At 39.0% G+C, this 19,042-nt stretch overlaps 3 protein-coding genes across 6 annotated transcripts; 1 reads left to right on the forward strand and 2 right to left on the reverse strand.

The window, feature by feature from the left end:
* Nucleotides 1–303: 303 nt before the first annotated feature.
* Nucleotides 304–2,846, reverse strand: LOC121749317 (protein FAR1-RELATED SEQUENCE 5-like). Its single transcript, XM_042143896.1, has 3 exons — nt 1,965–2,846; nt 1,878–1,903; nt 304–370 (listed from the first exon to the last, which is right to left on the reverse strand). The coding sequence occupies exons 1-3, from the start codon at nt 2,844–2,846 to the stop codon at nt 304–306; spliced, it is 975 nt and encodes a 324-aa protein (XP_041999830.1).
* An 8,212-nt stretch (nt 2,847–11,058) lies between these two features.
* LOC121747536 (CBL-interacting protein kinase 32-like) lies at nt 11,059–16,976 on the forward strand. Of its 4 annotated transcripts, none has more exons than XM_042141587.1 (15): nt 11,059–11,260; nt 12,206–12,428; nt 12,585–12,647; nt 12,940–13,011; nt 13,421–13,528; nt 13,601–13,681; nt 14,142–14,195; nt 14,274–14,399; nt 14,498–14,587; nt 14,778–14,900; nt 14,996–15,103; nt 15,546–15,659; nt 15,795–15,851; nt 15,955–16,029; nt 16,760–16,976. In XM_042141587.1, exons 2-15 carry the CDS (start codon nt 12,258–12,260, stop codon nt 16,832–16,834), a joined length of 1,317 nt encoding a protein of 438 aa, XP_041997521.1. In that variant the 5' UTR covers nt 11,059–11,260; nt 12,206–12,257; the 3' UTR covers nt 16,835–16,976. The 4 variants fall into 4 exon arrangements, with proteins under 4 accessions (XP_041997521.1, XP_041997522.1, XP_041997520.1 ...); XM_042141588.1 differs by lacking the exon at nt 11,059–11,260 and adding an exon at nt 11,308–11,463; XM_042141585.1 differs by lacking the exon at nt 11,059–11,260 and adding an exon at nt 11,569–11,803.
* Nucleotides 16,977–17,087: 111 nt separating this feature from the next.
* On the reverse strand, nt 17,088–18,905 carry LOC121747537 (probable serine/threonine-protein kinase PBL3). Its single transcript, XM_042141589.1, has 5 exons — nt 18,779–18,905; nt 18,397–18,680; nt 18,009–18,144; nt 17,792–17,928; nt 17,088–17,712 (listed from the first exon to the last, which is right to left on the reverse strand). The coding sequence occupies exons 1-5, from the start codon at nt 18,882–18,884 to the stop codon at nt 17,212–17,214; spliced, it is 1,164 nt and encodes a 387-aa protein (XP_041997523.1). The 5' UTR covers nt 18,885–18,905; the 3' UTR covers nt 17,088–17,211.
* Nucleotides 18,906–19,042: the final 137 nt, after the last annotated feature.

The following is a 19,042-nucleotide window of genomic DNA, read 5'->3' on the forward strand; positions in this document are numbered from 1 at the left end:
ACACCCTTTTGTTCTAATTTAAGAAGGATCGCCTATACTGACGGATTTATCTAAGTTTTTCCTTCTCTGAGTACTGATCTTAGTTGTTGGACTAATACCTATGTCTTTGATTTTACCATGTATATAGTCAAGTTGTTCATCCAAAAACTTTATCCTCTCCTCCGTCAAAGATGCATCACCAATCAATATTGCAGCTTTATAAGATAACTTGGAGTCTCGCGACATCAGAAGTTTTGTTGGATCATCATTAGCATTTTCACCATCTATTGTATATACAACATCAATCATTGCTTCTCGCGTCCATCACTTGAGTATATACTTGTCAGGCAGTTCAGATATTTGGCTAATCCGGAAGAAAGCAAGCATGTGTCTGCACGGAATACCATCAAACTCAAATTTTCCACAAGTACAAGATATATGATCTCTTTGTCTATCATGTGTGAGTAGCCTTAGTTTCGAGGATGAAGAATTTTGGAAATTCATCACATTGTAAATCATAATATCATCTTGTGTAGAGGCATATTGCACAAGGTAACCATGATGTAGGGATCAGATCACTCGGGATTCACTAATTACCGGGTCCTCTTTTTGTATTACACTTTGGAGATGGTCAATCTCCAAGAACATAGACCAAGAATACAACCAGAAGATACAAACAATACAATCTAGCAATGCGCTACAAGTTACAGAGAAAACCCTAGCTCTAGTCAAAACCATTGACCGATTCTGGACTCCGAGCTATCACTGCTGGAACTTGACCTGCACACTAAGTAGATTGATCAGTATAGTAAGAAATCAGATCCTAACAGATCTGAGACAAGAAAGTATAACGAAGCACAAGTCAGAAAACTGAGAGACTATGGCTCAGGTTGCACATGCAACTTCACTGGGCCAGGGACCTCCCCTATCTACACCGATAGGTCACAAGGGAGCACCGCAAGACAAATCAAACCCAAACCCTAGGGATCTACCGATTGCTACTTCGCACCGGCAAACTACCACGCGATATTCATGGTCAGAACTCAGGATCACCTCTGAAACAACTAGAGATCACAGATCTCTCAAATCACAAGGAATCGCCCGAAGTTCTTCACACAACCGCCAGATTCTAACTGAACCGTTCAATCTATGGCCAACCGATCTATCAACACAAGAGTTGAAGGATCTATACTCTTCGCTCACTTAACCAGAGGGAAGAAGTCACCGGAGAAGAAGATCGGCGAGTATCAGAGATGAGAGAGAGAAGTTTCTAGAGAGAAGGAGGAGCGAAATATCTGAGAGGGAGAGAGTAATCGAATGAATGAGAAAAGTATCAAAGACTTATCTCACAAAACAAACACAGCTTCAGATCTAACAGCTCAGGAGCACGATCCTCGTGGAGTTGCCACGCGGCAGCAATCGGTCCTCCCAGATAAGTAATGGGCCACACTCAAGAATCCGGGCTCAAAATTAAATCAGCCCATTGATTTAATTCCTCAAGCCCAACTCCAAATGGTCCATTTATCTCACACATGACTTTGACTTATTTCATCTTGAAATTTCGTCCAATTTTTTCTTGTATAATACACTTTAACCATTTGAGTCTCTATTGGCCAACATGTTTTGATTTTGGGATGCTCATTCATGTCAATATGGTCAGCAACTAACTCATTGGGTCTCTGGTGTCTCAATCCTCTATTGAAACGTGTGATAAAATCCATCAATGAGTTCTTATTGGAGACATATTTTTTGAAAAACGAATGTGAACTCTCAGATTTCTGACTACTTGACATCCCAGCAAAAAATACGTGGCTAAAGTATGTTGGAACCCACTTATGTTGCAGTTCATACATCAACAATATCCAACTATTTTGCTCCAAGTTAGCACATCTAATTACCTCATTCCAACCATGCTCAAATTTTTCTGAAGATGTAGAATTTTTTATAACATTTTTAATACTCTGATAGTGGTCCCGAAAAGTTACCGAAGAAATCTTTTCTGGAAACTTGTTCATTATGTGCCACAAGCAATAGCGATGCACAGTTTCCGACAAAACTCTTGCAAGTGCTTTTGTCAATGTCGGGTCTTGATCAATGATGATTGCTTTTGGAGCACTTGTTGGCATAGCTTCAATAAACTTATTAAGCAACCAAATATACGATTCTGTCTTCTCATCACTTAGAAATCCACAACCAAAAACTATTGTTTGATGATGATGATTAACCCCTACGAAAGGTGTAAAAATCATTCCATACTTATTAGTGTTATAAGTGGAATCCAACACAACGACATCACCAAATACACTATAGGCCGCTCTTGACTTAGGATCTGCCCAAAAACATCGGCTGAACCTATTATTCGAATCTGTCTCAAAGTCAAAGAAAAATGATTTGTTCTTCTCTTTCTCAGATGTAAAGAATTCTATCAGAGTTTCAGTATCGATTCCCTTTTGTTCATCCCTTAATTCTTTCTCAAAATTCCTAATATCTCTTTCTATGCAACCTATACTTTTAGGTCCACCATACTCAATCTCTAATAGTTGCATTTGCTGACATGTCGGTATGTTAGCTTCTGAAAATTTTTGAGTTAATACTCTCTTCGCAGTAGAAACATTACGCTGTGATCGAAGCAAGTGCACTTTTGAAGGAGTCAAAAGTCCGTGATTATGACCTTCCACAAAGACGTCGACACTCCAATCCGGTCCAGTTTGTTGCTTGACAATCGAAATTTTTGCCTTACAATCAATTCTAACTTCACCACGAGCTCTTGAATTGACCGTGTCATCATTCAATGCTCTTTTTTTTTGAACGATTCTCACCAGTTTGACCAGCTTTGAAGCACACAAATTGTTTCCAAACAAGCTCATTGTTTTTCTTGTTCTTTTTGCTACTACTTGATCTTGCACTAAAACCAGCTTCCCATGCATACTGATTGTAGAATGCAAACACATCATCAACCGTTGCAAATCTCATTCCAATTTCCGGCTTTCGATCATTTGCAACTTGAGGGATATATAGATTCTCGTTCGTATTTTAACTCAAAGAGTTGATATCCTCTTCATCATTCTTTGCAGGTAAATAAATGGTGCAACTTAGTTTCTCAAAATGGAGTGAGGTAATAACATTTTATAAAATATAATCTACATAAAAAAAATAAAAAGTAATACAATTAATAAAGAAGAAGAAAAGGTTAAAGTACTTACATGAGCATCTTCTTCCATAACTGCACGATATCAAAACAAGAAAGAGCATTAGTAACTTAAATAAATTAAACTAATGCCTGCTATTTCTTGATCCAATAAAGAAAAACAAATCATGTGTAATCAATTGACATTAAGTTCGGGAAAAAGAACAACAAAAGGTCCAATAAAAATTCAAACCTATACTCATCTATGTGAATATCAAAACAGCAGCTGCTGCAAACTTGACTAACGAATTCTTGAGGTGGACGTGGAAGATTTGAGAGAATTCTTGGGGTGGGTGTGGAAAATTTGAGAGAAGCAATCAACGATGTAATCTCAATTTTTTGTTGAAAACGACGTAGAGAGTAGAATTCTCATTGAATAGGTTAATATTGCGTTAAATCAGAGGAGAGAGAATTTTGTGAAAATAAATTAAAATAAAGATTGCTGACATGGCAGGAAGAGGCGCTCATGGTCCCTCAGAGCATCTCCAATAGGTTAGGACGTCAAATAGCCCTCAAATAGCCTTCACACTGCCACATCATCAGCACTACAATTCTCCTGCCACATCAGCTTGCCACATCAACTGGACATCAAATAGCCCTCACATAGCCTTCACACTACCTATCCACATCACTAATAACAATTATATAATTTAATTTACACTCGTATCAACATACGGAATTTAATTTACGAGACAAATACGGAAAATTCGAATAATAATATTAAAATTTAAAAAGTACATTAATTTTTTAAAAAAAGTACAATAATTAAAAAAATTACATTTAAAAAATTACATAAATTTGTTAACAATACGCATAAATAAGTCCCGCCTCATCCTAAAACGACGCCTGAAATGGTTGGCGTCAAAACGCGGCTCCTCTGCGAAGTAATCTGTGAACAGGCGCTGATGTGCAGCTTCATGATCACGATGCACCACTTGTCGACGGTGGACAACTGGTCGTGGGCGAGGTGCCGTCGGCTGCATATAACTCTGCATCCATCGATCAACCTCACGGCTCGTATAGGCATCTAGCTCTTCGTTCAACGCGCGTTATATAGTGTTTTCGAAAAACGCGCGTATATATAGTGTTTTCGAAAAACAAAAAAAAAATTTTAATCCGACGCCGGTTTGGCACCGATCCGGGACGCACAATGGCGCCCGTGAGGATCGGCGTCGGAACCGGCGTCAGCGCGGGAATCGGCATGGCGACGCCGATTTTGACGCCGATTTCGCCGACGCCGGTTCCAATGGTTCGGCGTCAAACCGGCGTCGCGTTGGTGACGCCGGTTATTGGAGATGCTCTCACAAATTGTCCCTCAGCATATGAATTCTCTGACATATATATACTCAAAAAATAGATTTGAATTTAGTATAAATAATTGGAAATGTCTTAAAAGTGACACTGATTAGAATAGTATTTATTGAGTTACATCTTCTTACATTGTTTAAATTAGTGTTGATCATTGTTTAGAAGGAAAAGGAGTATTATGGCCTTTAGTTTGTTCCTTAATTTCATAAAAAATGTATACAAGAAAGACACATGCAACTTAATTTGATTTAGCATCTCAGGTATTGTGTTCAATTTATTTATGCTGAAATCTTAAATTGGTTAATTTAATATTAGTATTAATATTTATTTTAGTACTACTATTTATTTGAAAAGATTGAATTTGAAAAATTGTATACGTACTTTTGAATTGATAAACTCTAGTTATCATTTTATAATTAATTAACAAAAGTGACAGTATATTTTAAAAAATAACTATATACAGTAAACTCTTGAGATTAAGTACAAAATTCAATTAAACAAACAACAAAAATCAAACAAAACAAAAAATGTGTTTTTCTTGTATTCTCAAGTATCAAACGAAACAATATGCGAAAAAACCTTTATTCATGATTTTAATATTTATTCATAAATATGCAAAAAAAAAACTCTATTCATTCATAGATATTTTTGTATTATATAATCCAATAATATAAGTTACTACATACTTACATACACCACTAATAATAAAATACTAAATATAACTAAAAAGTAATATATTACATTAAAAAGTAATTTTACTATAATCATTTGCATCAAGTTTATTTTACATATATCTCACAAAATTTTTACATAGCTACAGTACACATACTTATTTGGTGTTATTCCATAGATACATGTAAAAATAGATCTGGGTTTACAATATAATTGAAAAAAATTCTACACAAAAAATGTACTGGTGTGTTACTAAAGATAAGCCTTAGAACTTTCTATGATTTAGTAGTATTGCTTGATATATTTGTCTTTGCGCATAATATTATGATGATTGTAAACGAATTCAAAGTTCAAAATATAGTTATTGTTAATTTAGGACTTAGGAGTATAATAAACGTCTCATTAATTTTATATTTATAATGTAATGAGGCATTTATGTGATGACATTATCTTTACGGAAGAGATTATCCATACCATTTGCTCGAAATGTACACATGGACAAATGGATCTTATTTGGAAAAAAAATTGTTCTCAACACAATCTCTCTCCTCCACCTAGTCTCTCATATTTTCTTTCTATCTACTGTAAGAATATAATAGAAAAATATTTTATAAAAATATCCATTTGATACAATCGGCTTGTGGAAAAACGAAAATGCAAAAGGTGCATGAGAGAAATATAGAGAAAAAAGAATAGTGTAATTAATTAGTTGATGAGGTGGCATTGAAGGGCCCCTCGCCCCATCCCACCGCGTAAAACACGTGTAACAAACAGACTGCCGTCACACAACTATTCTACTCAATTAATTTATTCTCAAATCTCAAATTATTGCTATCGCTATCTCATTTATTTCCTTCCAACTAAATTGTTTCAAACAACTTACTTATAGCATTAGCAGTGGTGCGGATGTCCCAGCGAATATCCCAAAAACACCTCATGTCACGTCATATGGATATCCCACTGTGGATGTCACGTCATACGGACATCCCACTGCACAGTGACAGACATCCCCAAGGACATCCCGACGGACTTCCCACAATAAAAATTCACAAATTAAACAATTTACGAAATTAAAATTTCGAAACAAATATGAGGAAAATGAAACCACTTTATTTAAAAAAACATACTTAATTAAAAAATACAAAATTATTAAAAAAAATTACATTGTTAAAAAAAACCGCATTTTCACTCCTCGGATTCCTCGCCGCCTCCACTCCACTCGTCGTCACTCTCCGACATGTCTCCGAACCTTAAATCGCGCCTCATACTATTGATGATATCCTTAAGCGACCGCTTGTAATGGCGGTCGGTCGATTGGCGCCATTCAACCATTGCACGTAACAAGGTTTCATGTGCCGCGATGCGGGCGAATGAGGGGTTCTCGGGATCGTTTTGGGTGGGTGCTGCCGATTGGGCCTCGCCGGATCCGCTGGCATTTCCCCTAGACGATGTGGGCGTCGGGAACTCTGCCTCGGCGGGGGGAGTTCGTGGGAACCAGCACTGCTACTATACTCCCCGGAGGCGTTGATCTTCGTCCGCTTCGGCCAGCCAGATTCAACACCCGCGGTAAAATTGGCCGAAGTCTGCACCACAATATAGACCTCCCAATATTTGAATTCCCCGAGCCCCTGTGCAGTGTCGATGAACTGATAGTGAGACAGCAGCTTCACATCCTCGGTAGACATGTCGCCGGTTGCCGAGCGGAGGTTGTTTGTGTAAATGCCGGCAAATTGGCTGAGCTGCCTCCTCAGCCGCTCCCACTGTTTCCAGCATTGCTCTCCGTTGTGAGGCTTCCCCCCTGGCGGCTTGAACTGGAGGTAGCTTTGGCTAATGCGCCACCACATCCTGTCGATGTGCTAGTTAGCCCCGACGTACGGATCCCCCACCATACTGATCTACGCCTTCGCCAGCGCGATGCACTCCTCCATCTCCAGACGGTCCTCTTCTTCCCACTGGACCCCTCCCCCACCTCAGCGGCCCCCGCCTCACCACCGTACATCGGGACGGGCGAGGTAATGCCCCATCCTCTGCCCCTCCCTCTCCTTGGCCTCCTCCCCCTCCTCCCTGTCGCCGTTGGTGCGTCGGTGGGAGAATCCCAGATCGGAGATAGCCCCAACTCCTCAAGCGAGAACGTCTTCATGCTAGTGAACTGTGTGACATCCCTAACCCGAAACATGCATTATTTTGCATATTATCATATTATATTGTCATTGCATATTAAATTGTCATTTTTTACTATAGTATATTAAGTGTGTCCCATAGAAGATGTATTTAGTGTTACGATCAATCAGTATGGTCGAATAAGTAGATAGTTCCTTTCACGAGAATTTTTATGCAAGTGTATATAATATATAATTAGTATCGATTATTTCATTTGTATTAAATGATTAATATAAATGTGTATGAGTGTTGTAACGTGTGCATATGTAAATGGGATTATAGTACAATTCATGTGAGTAATTTACATATATACATATTAATAATTTTAGTTTGTGGATAGACAAAGATTACATACATTAAAAAAATAAATGTGTGTACGTGGCGTAGCAAATGCATTACTATGTATTATTTTGTAGTCTATTTTTTTTTCAAAGTTACACGTTTCGAAATTTTCCTTTTTTACGTGTTTTTAGTATAAATATAAAGTATGATACTAAGTGACTCACCTAGTTTTGCAGCTGACTGTATTAGGACTATATAGTATATTCTTTTTTTCATGAGAAGGGAAAAAAGAGGAGATTGGAGGAAGCTACAGTATACATGTATTAAAAGGGACGAAAGTTAGGAGAAAAAAAAAGAGAGAGAAGAACAGCAGAAGTAGAAAATAATAAGGAGAAGAATATTTAGAATTTAGACGTAACAACTATGTACAATTTGTGGGTGGAAAACGAAGAGAAGGGGTCGAGTGTTTGAGTAATTTATCTACCGTGATCAGGTGTGTATAAATCACACTTTTAATTTTACATGTGTGATGTGGTTGATTTTTATATGTTGAATTGGAGTGAATTATTGGATTATATATTGTGAAATTGATATGATTATGACTTATTTGATATAGATGGTGGAATATGATATGGATATGTGATTGATGCAATGGATATGATGTTGTAAATGAATTATATGATAAAAAATATGTGATTGATGTTTTACATATGGTATTGAAAGTACATGAATCATGTGATTAAAGAGGATCTGTGACAGCCTTGTACTGGATCTGAAATTTTAGAGGGACCTATGAGTCCAATTACAGAGAGGCATTCGGGTCAAATACAGAGGACCTATGAGTCCAATTACAGAGGGACCTTCGGGTCAAATACAGAGGGACCTATGAGTCCAATTACAGAGGGACCTTAGGGTCATAGAGGAATCCCGGGCAGATACCAGGCTTGACTGTTACAGAATAATAAATTGAATAGAGTGGCAAATGCATATGAATATGAAATGGTTTGTTTTTAAATTATGTTATATATTGTTTCTAATTATATGTATTGATAAAAAAAAATATGCTTGATGTTTGTATCATGTGAGATTAAAGGTGGAAATTTATATATACTGAGTTGTGGCTCATATAAACCACTAAATTTTTTAGGAATAAGATAGCAGTAAAGTTTTGACTGACGTGGGTCATAGGAACTCCACGTGTTATCAGGTTCGGCGGCTGACGCATATTGGCAACATTCTCCTCTTCATCATTTTGCATGTAGATAAATGTATAGTATATAGAGTGGTGAGAGGGTTCCACTACATTACATGATATTTTGAAATGTGTATCGGATAAGTGTTTAATTGAACTTATATAATATGAGTGTTCTATGAATTAGACACGTGTATTGATTGCTTTTATGTTAAGTGATTTATTTATTAAAAGAGTATACGTCAGAGGGGTTGAGGTGCCACAAACTGAGTCTCGAGAGGAGTACTCGGCGGGTTGTCTGGCGCCAGTAAATCCATATAGGGCCAATAGACGTTGTCCACCGGCGATTGGGAGACCCCCTGCCTACTCCCCCCGACATCATCATCCCGGGCATCTGGGGTATCATTCCCGGCATTTGGGGCATCATCTCGGGCATCTGGGGCATCATTCCTGGTATTTGGGGCATTCCGGGACTCGCTCCGGGCATCTGGCACATTTGGGGCATCATCCCATACCACCGCGGGTACATGTTGTAGTACCCGGGCATCATCCCCGCCGCCGTTTGAGATTGGGGCATCATCCCCGACATTTGGGGCATCGCAGCGGACATCGGCGTACTACCGCCAACGGGAAAATAAGGCGCCTGTGACTCGCTCGTGGCGGGGGAATCGCTATCGTAGTGCTCCATTGTTCTTTGAAAGAAAAGTATTTTAGAGGGAGATACTCGTTAATACAAGTGGTGTGAATGAAATGAAGTTCAACGATACGTATTTATAGAATTATTAAAAAAATAAATTAATGCAATAATCGGGACGTCAGCGAGGACGTCGCGACGGATATCCGCGGAACGCCGCGGAACTCCGGTGTCCGCAGCGGATGTCCGTATCCGTGCCTCCCTTGTGTTGGAATCTTGATTTTAAGATGTCCGGTCAATGAAGTTTGACCAATAATAAATGTGACGAAACATTTAATTTTGGAAAATTAAATGATTTAGCATCGATCTACGTTCCGCGTAAATGACCGTAGTATATTCACTTTCTCAAATCCGATTCCCAGTGAGTGAGAAATAGTGGATAAAAGTTGGTCACATTGTAGCTTTTGATAAAGCTATGAGTTGAAAGTGAAGGGAGTAATTAACTAGTGTTAATTATCCCACATAGGAGATGAGACACATCTTTAAATGTGTATTTATTAAGTGACTAATTACACTTAGTAATTATCGTGGACTAAGATGGGTGAAAGAGCCCACACGCGCGCCGAGCCGAGCCGCACCCGCGCCCGTACCCGTGCCCTTGGCCTTGGTCTTGGACTTGGACTTGATCTTGGCAATTGGTCTTTGGGTGGTCTTTGGGCTTGGTTCTTGGGCTTGTCCCTGGATCCAGACTTAACGTTTTGGACCACCTCAGTTTTGGGCAGCAGCCTGATCAACTGAACATGTTGCGTCTTGATCAGCAACCTGATCAATTCGACCTGTTGCGCCTTGAGCGATGGCTTGATCAAGTCGATTCACGAAGTCCACATGTGAGCGTCTAGATTCAACGTCGACCACTCCGGCTTTCAAACTCATAACGGCCGGCGGTTACAGGCCCGCCATGATGACAGCCATCAAGGTTGAGTTGACCCCCGCAGTGGACCAAGCCTATAAATAGGCTAGTCATTCCTTGCATTAGTAGAAGAGAACAATTAGAACACAAGCATCATACTCTCTGCATAGTCTTTCTTCCCGAAGCTATGCCCTCTCCTCTTCCAGTTCACTGGAGCTCTGTTGATTGCGGTGCTGCTTCACCAGAGACGTGGCCGTTTTATCTTTGGGGACGACACGCCAAACCGAGAGCACTACCGGGGCGTATCTCGTCTTGCGGAAAGAGGTCTCCTCGACTCGGCTAAGTTTTATTTCCAGTTTACAGTTTCGATTTCATTGTAATTTTCAGTTTTTAGTTCTTTCTTCTTGGGTTGTATTACGCCCGGTATTGTTTATCTCTTGTAATTCCAGTTTTCCCCAACACCTTGCACAATGGCGGACATCCCGCGCGGACTTCCGGCACGCGGTCGAAATTCCGCGGGGACGGGCGCCATTGCTAATGCTTTAACTAATCTACTATGCTATTTTAATTGTCGATTAAAAACAAAATAAGAGACTACATCTTGTAAGTTTAGAAAATGGACCGACCAGACACAATTTTTTGGAGACGTGTCAATTCGACAGACACATGTTTTAAAAAATATACTACTAATTTTATTTAAATTTAAGAACACAGTCATGCATATTTCGTCCCTTTCATGTTAAAAACTCCATCATTTCTCCGAAGTTTCCCATGTATTGTTGCCTTCGCAACGGTTAAAAGCTGTGTTACTCCAATTGAAGCAGCGGGTGGTGAATCCCCACTCTCTTAATTACCTTCACTTCCACTTTTGTCCATTTCATAACGTTTGTGGTGTTCGATTCATTCACCTGATCATCACCCCGATTTCAATTTCAAGTATATCTTCGTTTCAATCTCATATACCTACTTTATTTTACGTCATCCAATTTTAGTAGCTATCCTCTTTCAACTATTTATCGATTTGGTTGATTTTGCGAGTCGTGATTGAGTTTTTCTCGAAGTAGGCCGGAGATTTTTTTCATTATTCTTGGGATTTGGTTGGTGAAGTCCACTGCTTTTCCCCTAATTTTGATTTTTAGGTGACCGTTAAATTCAGATTAAGATATTTTACAGTAGATGCTGGTTTTGTGCTTGTGATCTAACTCTCTCTCTCTCTCATGATTGGCATTATTCTTAATTTTTTTAATTATGGATGATTGCGGTCGTGATTAGTATATCCAGGTGCTGCTTATTTTACTCTTCTTGACCACGCTGTCAAGTTCAGCCGATAATAATTAAATTAAATAATTATCCTTAATCTGATGCTATAATTAGCAATCATTGTTTCAACAATATGCTAACTCAGACATTCCTCCCAAGTCTATTACCAGAATTTGTTGAATTTGAATTTGATCTGTTTTTGCTGCTGCTAATTATGGGGTAAGAGAGAACCACTCAACCTCCCTCCCCCAACCCTGATCCAAGGAATTGTATCTTCTTGTACATTCTCATTTTGATTTGGAGCTGCTGTTACCCTATTAATTCTTAATGTTTGGTTGTAATGAAGCGTGGTCTCATCTTATGATGTTGGATGTTTCAAAGATAATATCAGTGATAGATCTTTTCAATTCCTAACTGTAGGTGTATGTCTTTTTCATGTGAGTGTGTCATCCAGCTATCATAAAAATTATGGTCTCCAAATAAGACAAAGTTTAGTTTCTGTAGCCTAAATTTAAGAAAAATGAAGGCTTTGGATATTTTAAGCATTTTTTTGAAAGGTTGAAAGGTGTAGTTCTTTTAGTATTTGGGATCCCTGAAGATTGCAGTACTGCTTTTATGCAGGAGATTGACTAGGACTGCTCGCAATATCAACCCACCAGACACTCGGTTGCAAATGAGTCAACCCAAAATTAAGCGTAGAATTGGGAAGTATGAGGTCGGAAGAACAATTGGTGAGGGAACATTTGCCAAAGTTAAATTTGCCAGAAATTCCGAGACTGGAGATGCTGTGGCTCTCAAGATTCTTGACAAGGATGCCGTCCTAAAGCACAAAATGGCTGAACAGGTTATTTCTTATTTTATACCATTATAATTCATGTTCTTCTACCTAGTACATCTGATTCACCTTGTAGTCATGTGTCTCTTACTGTAATTCCTTGCGGTGAAATTTCCTTATCCATGTGGTTGATTGCTCTAACATATCTCCTAAAAATATTGGCAGATTAAGCGTGAGATAGCAACGATGAAATTGATCAAACATCCCAATGTGGTTAGCATATATGAGGTCTCTCTCTTCTCCAAAATTTGGTTTCTGTATTATGCTTGTTTAGCTGCAGAAGTTTTCTGGGAGATTCTGTTCTGTGTTTGAGAAAAATTGTATTTCTATCCATGTATATCGACACATGTCAGTCATTTGTTCAATCGGAAAAGATGTTTAATCTTATTCTGCCAAAATCTAGTATTTGCTGGAAACCTGTCGATTTAGTTGTAGCTATGCTTACATCACCTCAGTTTCTTGATTCGACTAGCTTTGAATTACTGAAAATTCTCATATTTTACAATCATTTCTTCTTCAGGTGATGGCCAGCAAGACCAAGATATTTATTGTTTTGGAGTTTGTCACTGGCGGAGAGCTCTTTGACAAAATTGTAAGATGTGAACTTCCTCCACACAGTGATATTATGTTATTAAAGCGCGAGAATGATTGTACTTCATGATTTTGGGACTTTAGCATATTGTTTCCTAACATTTAATGTGGCTAATGTTGTGTTTTTTATGCATGTGCAATAAAAATTATGATCATATATATTTAAGAAATTGACAATGTAATCAATATAGTACTTCAATAAAGCAAGCCCATATCAAACAATACAGGGTAAAGCTTGAACATTATTCACATGCACCAAGTGGAGATCAAACCTTCAGCTCCTAGAACTTCGATTATGTCATTTCTTGCAAACATCTCATGACATAAATCTCATCTTTTAGTTGGAAAGTGTACTGGCAGTTACTGTTTGTCGATTGTGTGGTTTGAATTTGAGATATGTGCCTGTGAAGGTAAATCATGGAAGGATGCGAGAAGAAGAAGCCAGAAGGTATTTTCAGCAGCTTGTTAATGCTGTTGATTATTGCCATAGTAGGGGGGTCTTTCACAGAGATCTCAAGGTATTTGACTTGCTTTAAACTTTTCTATTGATGTTACTTTATTATGCTTATCTTGCATTGCAACTGCTGCAGCCAGAAAACCTACTGCTGGATGCTGCAGGGAACCTTAAAGTTTCTGATTTTGGATTAAGTGCTTTGTCTCAACAAGTCAGGGTATATCTCGGTCTAGTTTAAGAAACTTGCACCTGTCAAAATGTCATGCTTTATTTTGTTCACTTGTTTCACTGAATCTATTTATAAATTTGTAAATGAAATTTCTCGAACTATATGCGTAGTTATATGGAGTGGTTCAAAACAAAACTTCTTATTGTGAGAACTCCTGCACCGAACCTATAGAATAACTGAGCTGGACCTGTAAGTAATTCGTGATATTTGCTGAACGTAGAGTTCAGTGCAGTTACTTTATTGGTTGTTTTTTTCAGTTACTTTATATATATTGTGCAAGAGTTTTCACAGTTTACATAAGTCACAATAAAAGGTATATACATGTATGCGAACTCTTAAATAAGTAATATTCCTAAAACTCTGTTCATGGGCTACCTGGCAGTTTACATATTTAAGTTCAAACAGAATCAGTGGGATAAAATAAAAACTGTAAAGATTACTTTGGCAGGATGATGGTTTGCTGCATACTACTTGTGGGACACCAAACTATGTTGCTCCTGAGGTTGGTTACTGAATATGTACTTCTTCGTTTTCTTATTCTTCTTCTAGGATTTGATTGACGAGATTATGATCTTCTTAGGTCCTTAATGATCGAGGTTACAATGGAGCAACTGCAGACTTGTGGTCGTGTGGAGTCATACTGTTTGTGTTGCTCGCAGGTTACTTGCCTTTTGATGATTCTAATCTTATCAACCTATATAAAAAAGTGAGCACTTGAGAATTCCCCAGTGCAGTGTTACTCAGATATCTTATTTATATTAAATCTCTTAATGGTGTTCTCAACTTCTATCGTATTACTACCAGATATGTTCAGCTGAATTCACCTGTCCCCCTTGGATTTCCTTTGGTGCCATGAAATTGATAACTCGGATCCTGGAGCCAAATCCGGAGAAAGTAAGACTATTATCAATTGATGGAATACTAATTCTTAGAATTGTTGTTATTGTTTTCTTAATTTGTACCACCCATTGTGCTGTGACATTTTTCTCAAGGAAATCCTGCATTTTATCTGTTTAATTTGAAATAAATTGTGGACTTTTTTATGTATAGAAATGTAAGCTCTATAACTTTTACATTCATGCAGCGTATTACGATTCCCGATATTTTGGAGGATGAATGGTTTAAAAAGGATTACAAGTCACCATCTTTTGATGAAAAGGAAGACGCAAATTTGGATGATGTGGAAGCTGTATTTAAGGATTCTGAGGTATTTCTTGCAAGCACATGGAATTGTTAGTTTCTTCAAACCCATAGGCCAAAATATATAGTTGTGGAAATGTCTCATATATTTTTCGCATACAGGAATATCATGTAACTGAGAAAAGGGAGGTGAAGCCAGCTGCCATGAATGCTTTGAAGTTAATTTCAATGTCAAAAGGTCTGGATCTTGGGAATCTATTTGATGAACAGGTATGAGCCCCTTTATCTTTTTCGTTTGCCAAGAATTACAGTTATTGATTACAGAAGTAGACAAAAGAATTACAGTGGAAACTTACTAGCCAATTTATCAAATAGCAGAGGTCTAAGAAGGCCTAGGTGGAGAATTAGATGTAATTAGGTGCTATAACTTCAGAAATCCTATAGTCGATGATATTTAAGTACATATGAAATGTGTACAGATCTTCGCTGAGAGCTAGTTGTATTTGTTACAAAAATAACTGTTTAACCGTATTTAGTTATTTCAACGCTGTATATAATTATCACTGTTTAACCGTATTTAGTTATTTCATGACCTCATTATTGTTTAGGAAAGTAGTGGTAAAAGTTATTGTGGGTGTTCAATCTCTTATTACATGGTGGAACTATTTTCTTACCTCATGCACTTTTGCTTTCCCTGGCACTCTGATTGTAGGGATTCAAGAGAGAAACGAGGTTCACATCTAAATCCTCGGCAAAGGATATAATTAGTAAAATTGAAGAAGCTGCAAAACCTCTTGGTTTTGATGTCCAGAAGAAGAATTACAAGGTATATTGACTCCTAAATCCAATTACTTCTGCTGTATGTCCGGACCCATAATGTACTAAAGTTAGATTTGTTCTACACAATATGATCTCACGTGTTGGTCATCATGGTAATAGTACTTCTCTTTTCCTGTCTCAGATGAGGCTTGAAAATTCAAAAGCTGGAAGAAAAGGCAATCTCAATATCGCCACGGAGGTATACATAGTATCTGATGAAAATTGTGACTCTTGAACCAAGTATTTGACAGTTTTTTTGTAAATACAAGGTATAGTTAATTTTTATTGGGTGCTTTAATCAGGTTTTTCAAGTGACCCCTTCTTTGCATATGGTTGAGGTTAGAAAAGCAAAAGGAGATACTTTGGAATTCCACAAGGTATCCTACTTCTTTGGAAGTCTTTGTCTAAAAATCTTTTGATAAATTTACTTATTATATAGTGCAATAGATTACATGAATGTATCGGTTTTTGCTGTCAGTAACATCCTAATTCCTAACATGAGTCACCCCCCATCCATCGTCTTTTCATTGTTGGGGTTTTTAACTAAACTAAATGATGCCATTGCTGCATATGCAATCTTTATAGAATTCTCCCATCTAGGGTCTCATGGATCTAAGTAGAGAAATTTAAAAATAGGGCGTTATTTACTTATTTGATACTCCCTTCCCTCCGTCCCACGGTAAGTGAGGCGTATTCCTTTTTGGGTCGACCCAACTAACTTGATGCATTTCCTTTATTGGCTAAAAATCAACACTCTATCTCTCTCTTACCGTGGGACGGACGGAGTATAAATTAGTGTGTGGTAATTGTAGTGCAGAAACTACATCATCTCGACTTATTCTCTTAACTTGGCACAAGCATATCAATACTGGGTGGAAAATCTTGTTTGTCGAAATTAAAATAGAAGCTCGTGAAATCGGATCCTGAATTGTGGCAATATTTAGTGCCCATCATTGCTCTACATACTTGCATGCATTGTCATCTTCTTTATATATACGTGCGCATTTTACACGTAAATGAAGTAGAGCCAGTGCCTATATGGAACGTAATTAAGAGATACTATATCCATGCTCTATGTTCTCATTTCGGTCGTATTTATACATGCAGTTCTATAAGAACCTCTCCACCTGCCTTGAAGATGTGGTATGGAAATCCGAAGACGACGCCCCACACAAAAAGTAGCAGTGTTTCTCCGACAGAAAGCCGCAGCATTAGTCTCTTATAAGTGTGTTGTTGTTGTTGTTGTTATTGTTCATTCTTGGTTTCTCACCGGACATTTTTTGCACGGCTAGATATTTGAATGGAAGTAGTTTTGATGCTGTTATGAGACTTATGAGATGAGATGTGGCTTTTGATTAGGAAAATCCAATCTCAACTGTATATTATAAAATGGAAGTTCCAAAAAAGAGACATCTTTTAGTGCACAACTCATAACTATCAGAAACTACGTGGAATATAAAAGTGACAGGTTTCTCCATTGTATTCACAGTATCTCCCAACATATTTCCAAATACACCAATAAAAAATACATCTAGTGTGTGTGTATATTTATAAAACAGCTACCTCAATCTCCCATGAGGACTGAGCTGGTGATTTATAGCTCGAGCTGAGGCTCTTGGAGCAGCGGTGGACTTGTGGATTTCGAGGAGGGCGGCCAAGACCTCCGTCATGACCGGCCGGCTCCTGGGATCCGTGTCAGTGCAACGCAAGGCCACGGCTGCAGCCGCCTGCGCCCCCTTTTTAGAGTACTGCCCTCCCAGCCTCGAGTCCATGATCCTCAACACCTTCCTAGCGTCCGTGAGGAACGGCTTCGTCCAGTCCACCAACGTCTCCTCCGCACCCCCGGCGTTCTCGTCCCCTGCCGCCCGTTTCCCAGACAGAAGCTCCAGCAGCACCACCCCAAAACTGTACACGTCGCTCTTGGGGTTCAAGTGGCCCGTGGCCACGTACTCGGGCGCAGCGTACCCCCTCGTGCCCACAACCCTGGTCGAGACGTGGGTCCTGTCCCCCTTGGGCCCCTCCCTCGCGAGGCCGAAATCCGACAGCTTGGCATTGAACTCCTGCATTGATCATAAGAAGTACGTATTAGGTCGAATGCACACGAACAAGAGTCGAGTGAGATACGAAAAGATGATGCACCGAGTCGAGAAGCACGTTGGACGCCTTGAGGTCTCGGTAGATGACATTGGCGTCGAGGCTGTGCAGGAAGGCCAGCCCCCTCGCCACGTCCACCGCGATCCTCATCCGAGTAGCCCACGGCATCAGCTGCACTCCCTCTGTCAATGGAAGACTTACTAAGTAAATTAAACTAGCCATATATATGTGCATTCTTGACCAACAAAAACTCATCACTCACTTCTAAACAAATGATTCTCTAAGCTCCCTTTTGGCATGTATTCATACACCAGAAGCTTCTTCTCTGCCTCAGAGCAATACCCAATCAACTTCACCAGATTCTCATGGTGCAGCAGCCCCAAATAGTTCACTTCTGCCTGCAAAAATTATCACTCATTATTAATGTTGCAATTTGTAGCAAGTTTAAAAAAAAACCCCTAGAGAACTCAAACCACCATAAAGTTTAATGAGACACTCATCCTATGGATTTCTATCATAGTATTGACTGACCCAGCCGTATATATATAAATATCTGAACTGAAACTGAAAAAATGACCGAACTAACAGCACTATATTACAACAATAAAATAAAAGAAAAAGGAAATAGTAATTAGGAATAGACATATTACAAGCCATTCTCGGTGGCCTTGAACGCTCTCGGGCTTGAGTTTCTTGACGGCAACGACGAGGCCGGTGCCGGGGCGGCAGGGGGCGAAGGTGTGGTCGTCAATCCAACCTTTGAAGACGTAGCCGAAGCCGCCCTCGCCGAGGAGGCTGTCAGAGCGGAAGTTGCGAGTGGCATTCTTGAGATCACAGAAGGCGAAGGATTTGAGGTTGCTTTTCTCACCCAACAACATGCTGCTGCTGCTGCATACCGCCCCTGATTCTGATTGCTTCTCCTCCGCGCCGCCGCCTGGCATCATCAATTCAACATTCATTACATTCAATCACAATTCACAACAACAACAACAAGTGCATATATAAATATTGGTTGAGTATAATTAGTGATACCTGAGAATTGGCCAGAAGAAGCATGGGCAAGTTTAGCAGAGGATTTACCGAGGCAGAGACCCATAGTGAAGGAATGAAGAGATGGAGGAAAGGAGAGTGAGGCCATCCTCCACCCTTATTCACAAACATATGTTGTTTAGTCAAAGGATGAACAAAATCTTCTTTGAAAATTGGTGACATTGTCTCTGCATTCTATGGCCCCACCTGGACTACTTTTTTTCTATTATTAATGCAATTTACATTGTTTGACCGGGAATTCTCATT

This window comes from Salvia splendens, chromosome 9, assembly GCF_004379255.2.
Source record: "Salvia splendens isolate huo1 chromosome 9, SspV2, whole genome shotgun sequence".
Lineage (NCBI taxonomy): Eukaryota > Viridiplantae > Streptophyta > Magnoliopsida > Lamiales > Lamiaceae > Salvia > Salvia splendens.

What these genes read in the sequence shown, in the direction of transcription:
- LOC121747536 (XM_042141585.1), top strand. Translation starts at nt 11,718, where the DNA reads ATGCTAACTCAGACATTCCTCCCAAGTCTATTACCAGAATTTGTTGAA. An exon ending in TTGCTGCTGCTAATTATGGG is followed by an intron (nt 11,804 to 12,205) that starts GTAAGAGAGAAC and finishes GCTTTTATGCAG; the next exon opens with GAGATTGACTAGGACTGCTC. An exon ending in ATACTTTGGAATTCCACAAG is followed by an intron (nt 16,030 to 16,759) that starts GTATCCTACTTC and finishes TTATACATGCAG; the next exon opens with TTCTATAAGAACCTCTCCAC.
- LOC121749317 (XM_042143896.1), bottom strand. Translation starts at nt 2,846, where the DNA reads ATGAGCTTGTTTGGAAACAATTTGTGTGCTTCAAAGCTGGTCAAACTG. An exon ending in TTCCAGAAAAGATTTCTTCG is followed by an intron (nt 1,904 to 1,964) that starts GTAACTTTTCGG and finishes CTACATCTTCAG; the next exon opens with AAAAATTTGAGCATGGTTGG. An exon ending in TTGAGCATGGTTGGAATGAG is followed by an intron (nt 371 to 1,877) that starts GTAATTAGATGT and finishes TATTCCGTGCAG; the next exon opens with ACACATGCTTGCTTTCTTCC.
- LOC121747537 (XM_042141589.1), bottom strand. Translation starts at nt 18,884, where the DNA reads ATGGCCTCACTCTCCTTTCCTCCATCTCTTCATTCCTTCACTATGGGT. An exon ending in AAGGCCACCGAGAATGGCTT is followed by an intron (nt 18,145 to 18,396) that starts GTAATATGTCTA and finishes TAATTTTTGCAG; the next exon opens with GCAGAAGTGAACTATTTGGG. An exon ending in AGAGAATCATTTGTTTAGAA is followed by an intron (nt 17,929 to 18,008) that starts GTGAGTGATGAG and finishes TTCCATTGACAG; the next exon opens with AGGGAGTGCAGCTGATGCCG.